Source organism: Elaeis guineensis, chromosome 14 (assembly GCF_000442705.2).
Source record: "Elaeis guineensis isolate ETL-2024a chromosome 14, EG11, whole genome shotgun sequence".
Classification (NCBI taxonomy): Eukaryota; Viridiplantae; Streptophyta; class Magnoliopsida; order Arecales; family Arecaceae; genus Elaeis; species Elaeis guineensis.
The window spans coordinates 59,294,419-59,307,742 of NC_026006.2; the positions used below are offsets into that span (position 1 = coordinate 59,294,419).

Below are 13,324 nucleotides of genomic sequence, written 5' to 3' on the forward strand. Positions count from 1 at the left end.
GCGAAAAGAGACAGATATAGAGGGAGACGCTATGGAGGGATGGATTTATGGGCGGTTTAGAGGAGGAAGAGGATGAGGAAAAGAGAAGAAGGTGGAGGGATGGATGGAGATGGAGGAAGCCACCATGGAGAAAAATAGGTGATGAAGAAGGAGAGGGAGAAGGATGGGTTATCGGTGAGAAGTGGCAGATGTGAGAGCAGCCATCGTAAAAAGATAGGACTCATGAGTGGATTTGGAGGAGGAAGAGAATGAGGAGGAAGTGATGAGGAGGAAGGGGCAGAGGGGAGAGGGATCGTCGGTAAGAAATGAGGTGGAGGAGAAAGGCAAAGAGAAGACAAGGATGGATAAGAAGAAGAGAAAGAAGCATGGATTGCCGACAAAAAAAGATGAAAGTGGAGGGGGTTGCCATGGAGAGAGATGGTTTATGGGTGGTTTGAAGAAAGAGGATGAGAAGGAGAAGTGGATGAGATGGAAGGAAAGAAGATGAAGGAACAGGTGGAGGTGAAGAAAGCTGTCATAGAGGAGGAGAAATGGGTGAAAAGAAAGAGGAGGGAGGAGAGAGAAAGAAAGATGTTGGTGATGGAGGAGGAGATCAATCAAAGAGGAAGAAAGAAGGAGATGGAGATTAGGGTATTTTCATCATTTTATGAAATTCTGTTAATGAAGGTAGATGGTTGGATCATATTGAAATATATTAATAACTAAAAGGATCGGTTCAACACTTTTTAAAGTATAAAGAATGTAAATGAAATTGAATTAAAGTTGAGAGGATATTTTTATAATTTTTTTAGAAATAAAATATTTACTGTCAACCAACTCTACGAAAAATTTTTTTTTTTTTCTTGAATCTCTTGCCCTAGCTCAGTGAGCATGATGACCATTGACCAATCGAGGCTTAAAGAAATCATCACATTAAATCAGTGAATTGATTTGTGGTCTGAATAACCTTAGCAAAAAAAAAAAAAAAAATCAAGAAACAACTTTCATTTTATCCAGCTTTTTTTTTTTTTTTTTTTGATACATTCAGTTTATCCAGCTTTAAGCATATGCAAAAGCATAAAATAATTTAATGAAATGCATGTTTTCATCCATCGCCAACGTACTCAGGAAGAATGTTTTTTGATTATATGTAAATGAATGGGCGAAAAGAAAAGAGGATTTTGCACGAACGATCCATTTTATTTTCATCTTAGCATAACATTATTCTCTTTTTTTTTATCAAAACCGTGATAATATTTACTAAAGCATTATGCCCCAAACCACATGTCAATGCCCAGATGTGTATCTACATACCGGCAATGGATCTACGCACAACATAACTCAACCGCGCAGAAAAATGTTCTGATCCATCCGAGCCTCACAGTTTCGGCCAAGCTGGACTAAGCTCTTAAAAGAAATTAATAGCCATTAGAGTAGGAAAAAAAGCTGTCCACTAAAACATTAATGAATAATTTCTACAATAAAAAAAAAATAATGAATTTTTCTTGCAAAATCCGAAAAAATAAGGTAAATTTATTAACATATAAATTCCTCTCTTTTCACATTTATCAATAAGTTATCATCAAAAAGAAAAAGAATTTATCAGCAAGACTTGGTTCTCGACATATACAAACGCTGTAAATATCACACCATTGTTACTTCCTGTTGTAACATTGTTTTCCTTTTATCATTCTCAGCTATTCATCCAGCAAACATGAGCAACTTAAAAATTTGATCAAGTTGAAACAATAACTTGAGCTATCGGTAGAGATATACAATGTGGATTTGTACCCAAAAGAAGAGAGATGCAATGTGATTCACCGAACACAAAATAGTAACCAGCATGCGAGTTACACTTACGTTCCATATTGCTTCACTGCAAAGCAGTGAACCAATGGAGTGATTAATAACAAAGCATTCTTATACCTGCTCTAAAATTGTTTTTTTCTTCTCAGTTATTCCCTCCAGAAAAATGAGCAACTTACAATGAGATAAAAAGACTAGTGTTACCGGTAAAGATGTTTGATATGATTCACCGAACACAAAATGGTACCCGCTATGCGAGCTAAACTTGTCTTTCATACTGCTTCACTGAAAACCCAAAAACAACGAAAATGGAGGGGAAAAAACCCAACAGGAAAATATACATTCCACCCTCCGTGGATAATATATTATTCCCCAGCTGAGGATAATCATCCAAATCTGTTTCTGCTGCTTTCATTACCGATACAAATGTAAATGAATTCCCTCGTAACCTTAGGCAAAGCTACTATGGATAGCTCATATGAGCTGAAAGAATGTCAAAATGAAGAACTCAAGTTGCCAGAGAGGGACTGAGAAAATTTTGCTTGCTTTATTAAGCATAACATGTAGCTGCAACTCAGTGCAGCAGCAAGGAATGAGTGCAAAAATGGTACTTCCAACCTAATAGGTTAGGAGCATGATTAGCAGGAAAGCTGTTGATATATCATTAATCAGAAGGGCCAATCATTTTCTCCGGTACCACAAGTTGATTAAATTCTTGTTCTGTTAGGACTCCCAGGCTCAATGCAGCTTCCTGTAAAAAAGAAAATGGGTTTCAGAGAATATTCTAAGCATAAGAAAACATAAATAATTGAAAAGCAACAGGATCACATAAGACAACCTTTTCCATTACATTATTACCACATTGTGACATTGAAAACGTCCAACCAGGATTAACCAAGGATGTTCGAAGATTATGGGTGTGCAAATGCACTGCTTGCAGTCACACGAGCAGACATTCACAAACACACACTTGGACATATGCATATGCCCAGCAGAATCCATAGACTTAACAATTCAATGGATCCTGGCACAAATCTGATCTGATTGTTAGGATCTTCCCAGAGATTTCCAGTTAGGTCACTATACAGATACATATCTGATCCAATACTAAACTGACTGGGTTCAGGAGAAGATCAACAAGATCTGCTATACCAATCCATACCGACCATACTAGCCAGGTACCAACTTGATACCATGATTTGGCTCGACATATGAGTCCAACCAGTAGATATTGATCCGAAACGAGCAGAACCACCCCGTAATTTCCTTAAACCAGGTACATATCCTAGCATACCAACTTCTACCGCCTGGTTTCAGGTGGTAACATGATAGATTTTTTTTTTTTTAAAAAAAAAAGGATAGCAAGCTATCTCGATATGGGATACATGCTGTACTATATCGACCATACTATACCGAACCGGTAAGGTACCTCACATGTAATATACTATTCTCATGCTTGAGTCCTGACAGACCTCCAAGGAAGCAATCAGTTACAAGTGCTAACATACATAAAATTCTATCAAGATCGTACATGGTATTACATAATTGAACTGAAAACCAAGAGGACATAATTAAGCAGTCATAAATCCATGCTAATCAATAACTAAACCATAAAAACACAACAACAACGAGACACATCAAACAAGCTGTCACAAATAAGAATACAGCATAGCATGCCTCCACAACTAGAAACATGTGTAGACAGAAACAATTAATTAAATGAGTAGGTAATACTTGCCACTTCTGTGCGACAACAGTAAATACATCCTGTACACCGGTTAATGTTTGTACATATAATTACCAATTTAGATACCAAAATGCACAAAGCTGCTTAACTAAGCAATTAAAAACTCACATGTAAATTTTACAAGTCTAGCTAAAAAATAAACATGTAGCATTACGAAATGTGCAAAAGTAATAAGATGATCGTATATTGTCATCACCTTCAGTGTACTCCCTTCTTTGTGAGCTTTCTTGGCAACAGCAGCAGCCTTATCATAGCCAATTTTCTGCATTTAGAAAAAAATTGAAGAACATATGTAAGTTTTGACACCACTAAATATAGTAGTTGTCTAGCAAGAAAGCAACAAACAGTCATTCTACCAAGCAAACTTACAGGGTTCAAAGACGTAACCAGCATCAGGGACTGTTAAGACATTTCCACAAGCAAAGAAAGAAATCATCAGCTATATATCAAAATCAAATATCACAAAGCGAATCATCAATGTGAAGATTTGATATATCAAAATTTACCTCATGCAACAACTTTGAAATCCTTTCACGGTTTGCTTGAATTCCCCTCACACAATTCTTTTCAAAAGATGTGGACGCATCCCCGAGTAACCTCAGAGACTGCCAAGAAAAATAAAATCACTTCTTAATTCATATTTCGGAAAACATAAAGTCAAGTTTTCATTTTCTTTCTAAAGATTTGGTATAACATAATCAGCATCACAAATGACTAAAGTGCAACAGATTCATTATGTTCACCAAAGTTTTGATGATTCAAATTCAAATTATTGCTACAAGATCATACTCGAAGAAGAGCACTAGCAATCAAGGGCTTGTAAACGTTGAGCTCAAAATGACCATTTGATCCACCCACTGTAATGGCAACATGATTACCCATCACCTGAAAAAAAAAAAACAAAACACTTAAATAAAAGGGGATTTCATGATAAGATGCTGATCAACCTAATCAAACAATAACCAAGATTTGGAGTTTTCACCTGAACCAATATATTTCAGCTGAAACAAATCAATTTTGGCCTAAATTAATCCATTTTGGCCAAGCCATTTTTGCTGACATATTGATCCACAACCAACTTTCCAGAATTTCAGTAGTTTTGGCCAGTTTCAGCTAAAACTGACAAATTAAATTTCAATACATCTTTGGAAAATTTCAGTGGTTTGGAAGAAAATGACCAGTTCCGGCCAACCTAATTACCTATATAAATTTCATGGGTTATAAACCAAGCTTCTAAAACATGGGCATCGATGCTAACTATGGGTACGAGTATGACACATACTCAGGCATATGACTTAACCATGCATCCCCATATTCAAGCCCTTTATAAACAATTTTTTAATAGTTAATTTGATCTGTTTATTAAGATCTTGATAAACAACTGTTTTGGATGATTGATCCATTTAATAATATTCTAACAAGAAGAGAACAAAGCTAAAGGCAGCCAACCTGAGCACAGACCATGGTCAGAGCCTCACACTGCGTAGGATTAACCTTTCCCTGTAACCAAAACAAAAACATCATATACCAGTCGTGGTATGAAATGTACAACACATGCAAAAAGATATAAGATCAGATTCATCAAAAGAGACCTTCAGAACACATCATCTACTGCTAAATTTAGCACCCAGGAAATTAAAAAAAAAAAAAAACTAAAAGGATAGTAATGATTCAAGTAAACATCTTTTTGCAGAACTAACTCAGACAGTCTTAAATTAAACACATCACTCTCTGAACAAGTTCCTAGAACTAGCTGACAAAAGATTGATTCAAGAAAAGGTACATACAGGCATAATGCTGCTGCCTGGTTCATTTTCAGGTAAGATAAGTTCACCAAGTCCACAGCGCGGACCACTGAAAAGGGGAAAACAAAATGCCGTGAGCTCCCACAATAAGCCAGAAACCCAAAACATAACACAGGTATGTGTGCATACAAATATATATCGAATCAAAGAAAGTCCTTAACAGAGATACCTTCCCAACAGTCGTATGTCATTTGCAATTTTCATAAGAGAAGCGGAAATTGTGTTTACCGCTCCACTACTCTCAACAAAAGCATCATGTGCTGCCTGGTAAAAAAATAGGTGGTAGAGAATCAATATCAGATATGAGATGTGGATAGAAGAATGGTGAAGAACCAATATCAAATATGAGATGCTGATAAAAGAACACCGGTACTACAAATTCTTAACTACAACTTCTAAATTTACAAAAGCAATTGGAAGAATGTGATGCACTTAGAACTCTGATATTGATGCGCATTCATATTTTCACTGTAGTAATAAATGAAACAACAAAAGATGGTCGGCTTGATGGAAAAGACACGAATAATGACACAAACCACAATTTCAATTTCAATGAACAGTGAACACATACAAATCATCACAGAGATAAGAAATAAATAGATGGACTCACAAGAAATATTGACCACAAATTTTAGCTTCAAAAAAAAAAAGGAAGCAATTTTCAAATGTAGAAAAAAGATGTGTGACATGAATGTCAGTTGTAAACCACAATAAAAATGATGCTTCAATCAAAGTTTTAAATACTGGTACCAAATCCTGTACCATTTTTTCCAACTGAACAGCATGATATTAGTATGGTTCCTACACCTGATGATCATACCGAAACTGACAGAATCAGAAGAATGAAAAACCATCAAAACAGACTGCTATGATCAGTATGGCACCATCGATATGCACCGGCACATCCAGTACATACCAGTATAGATGCATCTCAACACCCTTACTAGCATCGATTTCATGTTGAAACAATACGGTACCGTCGTTAACATACCACCCGCAAGTTTTGAAATCCTTGGGTTCAATTATCTACAAATCCAAGTAAAACTGCTCTGTCATAAGTAGCATTTTAACTCAGCAATCAGGCAACAACATGGTATTATATAGAGCAAAGAAACGAATATTCAGAACATCATAAGATATTTAATTTTTAAAATTATTTCACTAGCAAAATATTACTTGTATTTAAAATCCTATCAATAACACGTGCGTTCACATGATAACATGCTACTGATTTTATACAGAAGATGCTAGATAGATTGCACTCAAGATTCCCTTCCATAAAGTAAAAGAAGACTCCATCATGAGGACAAACAACAAATAATTGTTATAAGTATGATACTAACTAATGCTTCAAACTTGTTCTCTGCTGTGACAAATGGAAGACTGGTTTCCTCAGCTACAGCAGCAGCAATTTTAACATCAAATCTGAAACAATGTGCACATATGGAACAGGGTTAGTCATATATGACACAAGAAACTAGTACAATCTAAAAAGACAAATAAGTTAGTGCAATAAAATTTAAAATATTATTAGGTATACTAACTAAAATGGCAAATTGTTGTACCAGAGAGAGGAAAGACGAGATCAGAAGAGGAAAGACTGATGAGAATTGTTCTCAATAGGACTATTTTAGCCAACACAATACCCAAATCTGATAAGAAGAAAAATTCTAGTAGATGTAATACTAGGTATGTTGGTTATAAATCTGTGGGCTCACAAGAAAACTTTGTATGTCCCTCAAGCTTGATCTTCAACATGCTAAGAAATGAGCAACAACAGCTCAACTTTCACATGGCAAAACATGAATGTAGAGAGGGGAAAAACAACAACATAACTGATGCACCTTGTCATAAGGTCACCAAATTTGTGACACTACAGGAATCATAAGCCCAGAAAAAGGACACTCCTCACCAAAAACATACCCCTTTTTTGAGTTTAACCCAGTTCCAACGGCAGTGCCACCTTGTGCAAGCTGCTCAAAGTGAGAGTTCCATAAGAAAACGCACAAAAGCAAAGAATCTTTTTGCACAGACATAAAAATTAAGCAGCCTACCTGATACATGCGAGGCAGAGTATCCGTTATTCGATCAATACCATATTTTACCTGCAAACAGAGTTGTACTAATTAATGACAGAATAGACACTACCGATCACTGGTTAAGATAGCCACAATATGCCATAAACACATTGGAAATGAATACTCAGCAGTAGAGTAACAGAATGTAGATACCTGTGTAGTATACCCACTGAACTCTTGGCCAAGTGTCAAAGGAGTTGCATCCTGAGTATGTGTACGCCCAATCTTGATGATATCTTTGAACTCAACAGACTGAAAAAACAATGTAGTTAAAGAATAAATCAGGTTCTGGTATATCAGAATTAAAAGAAAAAAGGGATTCACATGTCCTCAAGAAGAATGTTACAGCTTCCACATTTTTGTTTGATCACTTAATTTGCCTGCACCTTAAATCATATATGTATCATTTAGGAATTCATTTTAATAATTACAATATAAAAATGTTAACAACAAGGAGGTAATGATTTGACAAGTATGGAACCACAGGTTGAGTGACAGTCTTAAAACTTCGAGACTTGATCCACAATACTCTTAGAATTTTGAGCCTCAGAAAGGACCGAACCATGTATGCTAAATGTAATAGAAATGAGAATGATGACATGGAAATGTGGTAAATAAATCTGAGGCTTAGATAGACATAAGAAAATTCAGATCTAGGTTATAAGTATTGTCACAAAGAATTCATAGTGCATTATAACTCATGATGATTTCTACAATTACAGGATCAACTATTTATGTTTAAAAAAGTAATTGAGTAATCATAACAACTCAAATGGTTCAAGCATCAACTATTAATGATAGATATTATGTTCTGCAACTTACCACTACCTCTAACAAAATGGAAAGATATGTTGCAAAAAAATGATTAGAATCATAGGTGACAGAAAAATCTCAACCTTGGAGTGAAGTGAACTGTGCAACTGTTTCAAGCTTGGTATAAACCTTGAATTGATTTCTACAGCTGCAGCTATGTGCATGACCTGAAATGGAGCACATCTCTTGTTAGGATGTAGCCACAAAACAGTCTTACAGTCCATGGTACACTTTATCAATAGATATCACTCAGAGACAAATTTCACCAGATATAAACTACTCATGCCACTACAAAATTAGGATATATTAGTAAGACATATGACAACATCACATGGTAAATATGAGCATCTGAAACACTAAATTATACTGTAAGAAATCACAATAATTCTAAAATCCCAGATAATGTACTTAACAAGGTCCGCAATCTATGTAGCATACTGATACATCACTGGTTTGATACGGCATGGGTCAATACAGTACGATATCCATCCAGCATTGAAACAGCTCCCAAAACATTTCTCTCACTTTTTATCTCGATATGCCTTGGTGCATGTTAGTTTGCACCTTGGTCGACCTCAATACGGGACAGTATGCCTCGGTATGGGGCCCATACCAACCCCAATATGAGTTTCATATGGATTCTGACCTGGCACATTACAGTACGCCTCAAACCAGGCCGTTTGGTGTGGTACTGCAGTGCATGGTACTTAATTTTAATAGCCATTCACAAAAATAGTTAAACCATCTTTAGAATTTCAGGAAAGCCCTCGTAATAGGCAAAATGAACCCAAGAGGCTTATATTATATGATCTTATAGTAATGGTCTTATATTATATGATCTTTTAGTAGTAGTCACATATCTCATCATACTAAAGCATGGAATTACAAGAATTTGTAAATCATGTAAATTAGTTTAGCTAATGTATGCTCACAGTAGGAAAAGTATCATTTGAAGATTGGGCTCTGTTGACATGGTCATTTGGATGCACAAACTTTTCACCACATTTATGGCCAAGAATCTCAGCTGCTCTATTTGCAATCACCTGTACATATAAACAAGATCATAATCAATATGATAAATATAACAAGGACAAACAAATTGATAATGGTCAAAAAAATGTGCATCACTTTACATAATAGAGGCTATAGAATCATCACCATTGAAGAAAAGGCAAGACTCATACAATAAAATAATAATTGATGCTCATGGACTAAAATATATTACGGACCATGCACATAAGTGCATATGGACACAGATCATTGAAACATATAGGCACCACACCAGATTTCACAAGATGGAATTGATTATGATAATATATGTTTCGTAAGTAAAGAAGAATAGAAATGCACGGTACTCATAAACGTTTGTGTCACCAAACATGTGCACACACAGTACCAAGGTCAGAGTGATAGGTAGACAATATAGCATTGTCCATAAGCAAGGTGTATGAAAACTTCCACATTTGCACGACTAGTTGGTGGAAAACATTGTACGAAATTCAAGCCTATAACTCCATGACAAAATGATGGGAAAAAATTACACTGCTGAATGAGGTCTTAGGTGCCGTTGGACAAGGCCCTCCTAGTTTTTCCATGGAACGAAAGTTACGAAACATCCACTAGCGCTCGGGACAGTGGATGTCCCACCCCACCTAGCCCATTTCGTGACTTGTCCCATCTCAACAATCGGGACTGTGAAATGCCCTGTAGTCCCACTGGCATTTAAAAACTTGCTGCTGAATGCAGCAAATAGCGCAGTCTAGAATAACCAGCACATGCAACTATGGAATTACCAAAACCTAGCCTACACTTAAGGTCCACAAAAACTGAACAATTACATATGGGACAATAGATTACCTCATTTCTATATTAAAAAGAAAAAACAAACAAAAGACAAGGCAAGTTTGCTAGTCAATTCAGTGAGCTTAGCCATGTCTTAAGACATATAAGAGAATTCAACCTTTACTGTTTGAAATCGAGAAATGGAAAACACTATTTTAATCTATATAAGGAAACAAAGATCAAAGTTTATTATGAAAAAATAAATATTTTACTAGTGATGTCCCCACAAAATTATAAGTCATGATATATTACTCTAGCAGTCATGATATCATATCAGGGGCAACTTATATCCAATTCGAAATCCACTTGGTTAGTTCCACTAATATCATAAGCCACTCAAGAACCTGGCATCATCCATGAATCCTCAAGGACCTTCACTGCTATCATTATTCCACAAAGCCAATTGGCAGGCAGAAAATAGAGAAGAAAAAAGGTTCAAAGGTTATTATGCAGTGGTTTACAGAGAAGTCCATTTTTTTCAGCTAAAATGGATTAAATTTAATAAGACTCAAGTTGTGCATATAAATTAGTTAGTTCACCACTGGAATATAACATTGCTGTTTTCCCCTTCGAGCATTTTGCAAGGCCACCAAGGCCATTAAGAGCTCAAATTCATTTTTCTGTTTTAAAAAAGAAATAGTTTCTTATACGAAATCCTCTATGGAAACTATAATCTATCACGCACACACACACACACACACACACACACACACACACACACACACACACACACGTAGTTATGCAAGTTTAGCAAGAAGTTCATATACAAACTTGACTAATTAATAGAGGAAGCCATGGATATGCAAGCCTTTCAATACTAACCTCATTGGCATTCATATTGCTTTGAGTGCCACTGCCAGTTTGCCAAATGACAAGTGGGAAATGATCATTCAATTTTCCTTCAGCAACCTCTTGGGCAGCTTGCATAATTGCTTTCCCAATCGATGGATCAAGACCATATTCCATGTTTACCTACAGTAGCATATTCTATGTTATGCACCTCATTCAAAAGCCAATATGTAAAGTACAATCAACAAAATCCACCTAAAGTTTGGATAAAGAAAAGATCTACTAGAATGTTACATGAACTTTAGATACTAAAATAATTGGATCTCAGAAGAAATAGTTATTGCCATGGATTACAGATTTAAATATTGAAGGATGGCTTAACAATAGGGGGAAAAGAGACATTATAATAGTGAGTTTCCCACAATGTTTTAATATTTTACATGATGATGGAAAGGAACATCTAGCTGGATTTGATAGTCATGTATTATGTATAAACTAGATATGCCTTTACATAAAAAAAAAAATGATTGATGTGTTATTCATAAGAAGTTCAGAATAAAAGAAAGAAAGAACGAAAGTGCTAGACTGATAGTAATAAAGAAACATTTTTAGAGGTTTTTTAATGCTAATATCACACATGCAGTCCTAATTACAAATAAAACAGAAAATGAAAATGAAAGTCTAAGATGAGATGAACATTCCTGTGTAAACTATAATGAGATTAATGGGACAAGACAAATATGCATTTCACAGGGTAATAGTATTCAACATGTTCCATATCCATTATCTAAACTTATTTTAAAAAAAAAAAAAAAAATGAAAACTGTATAAAAAATGTCCCTCAAACATATGCATAAACTAGATCTAACATCTAATAGGGTAGAATAGAGGAGAAACCAATTGACCTATCATATGTTGTTTGGTGTTGGACAGCAGCAGATCTAAAGGGCTAGAACGTATAGATAACATGTTTCCCTTGTATTAACCTTCCAAAACTTTGTTCATGTGATGAAAACCACAGGACAGCTTGAAGCTACATGGTTGTCCATAAATGATAGTTGCTCTACTTGACGCCCTCATGAATAACAAACAGGTCGTCATCGACAAGTTCCATACCATGTCACATGATCACTTCTCCAATGCTATTCTATAAGAAAGACTTAGTCTTTACAAATCTCCTACAACCTCAACCAAAATTTTGAAGTCAAATTTTACCTTCCACTTACTATTGCGTCATTGTAAAACAGCAATATGAAAATAACATTATAAGTAACGAATTCCACATCGAACATCCATGCGGTGTAACCGAGTCTTGACAATGAAAAGTGGGCAATCACATTATATTAAAAAATAAAACTTTCAAAAGCATAACATGATAAATAATCAAAAATATCAACCTTGGCGGCGCATTTCTTAAGGATACCAAACGCCCGAATGATCGGCTCCGGCATTTGCTCCCTTTCACCTCCAATATCAAAATTCTGCAGCGATCTCTGCGTCTGAGCACCCCACAGCCTAAAAGAAATCACAAAAACAAAATAAAAAATCAAAAGAAATTTATTCGAAACACCAAAGCAAGCATCTGAAACCAGAAATACGCGAAAAACATCAAGAAATCGATTCAGAGACACGAAATAAACGAAGAAGCAAGAATAAGTTGGTGTCAGAGGCACGAACTTGTCGGCAGGGACCATGATGGGCCCGAAGGTATCCCTCTCCTCCCTGAACGCCGTCGAGATCGGCCGGCACAGCGCCGAGCGAAGCATCCCGGCGAGAAGCGCCGACGCCGCGTTGGATCTCCCGGCGAGCCGCCGCGATGCACCGACCATCATCGCCATCGCCGCCAAATCCGAATCTCTAACTCTGGGGAAAGAATAGAAAAGAACCTTTTTTGGAGCGAGAAGAAGGGAGAAAGAAAGGGGGTCTGGGTTTATCGAAAGCGAGGGAGCGATGGTCGGAGCTTAGGAGGGGAAATGGAAGTGGAGTATGGGGTACGATCACCGCCAGTGCGCTTACCTCCCGGATCTTGATTCTTTTCGCTTGCAGGCGTCTCGGAGCCTCCCAACAGCTAGGAACGGTTAAATAAGAAGACCATTGGTTGGTACAAACAGGACTCCAAAATGCATCAACTCTCTTCTATCTAAGTAACGATCTGGTACATGATTGGGTGCGGTTGAGGTTCAAGTTAATGGGTGCATGTGTGGGTCCTTCTCGCGTGCGGTTTAAATTTTAAATTAGTGGGACTCGAGATAAAAACGGGGTGGTCACGGGCAACACAGCTGTAGCTGTTTCGAGTAATTTGATCACGACCTTCCATGTGAGATCGGATGGTTTAAAGTACTCTCCAGATCGGAGGGACAGCACGTCGATGAAGGAAAGGTGAGCCAATACATGTCGGTGACGAGAGCTTCGTAGCAGCCAATTTGGACCGACTCGGAGCCGTCGAAACGAATCGGATTCGGAGT

At 36.6% G+C, this 13,324-nt stretch overlaps 1 protein-coding gene across 1 annotated transcript; it reads right to left on the reverse strand.

Moving 5' to 3' along the window:
- Nucleotides 1-2,029: 2,029 nt before the first annotated feature.
- LOC105057440 (fumarate hydratase 1, mitochondrial) lies at nt 2,030-12,807 on the reverse strand. Its single transcript, XM_010940046.4, has 17 exons — nt 12,537-12,807; nt 12,257-12,374; nt 10,893-11,042; nt 9,161-9,271; nt 8,312-8,395; nt 7,569-7,667; nt 7,392-7,442; nt 7,261-7,310; nt 6,681-6,762; nt 5,507-5,601; nt 5,320-5,386; nt 4,982-5,032; nt 4,322-4,417; nt 4,039-4,137; nt 3,902-3,931; nt 3,729-3,794; nt 2,030-2,536 (listed from the first exon to the last, which is right to left on the reverse strand). Exons 1-17 carry the CDS (start codon nt 12,695-12,697, stop codon nt 2,450-2,452), a joined length of 1,497 nt encoding a protein of 498 aa, XP_010938348.1. The 5' UTR covers nt 12,698-12,807; the 3' UTR covers nt 2,030-2,449.
- Nucleotides 12,808-13,324: the final 517 nt, after the last annotated feature.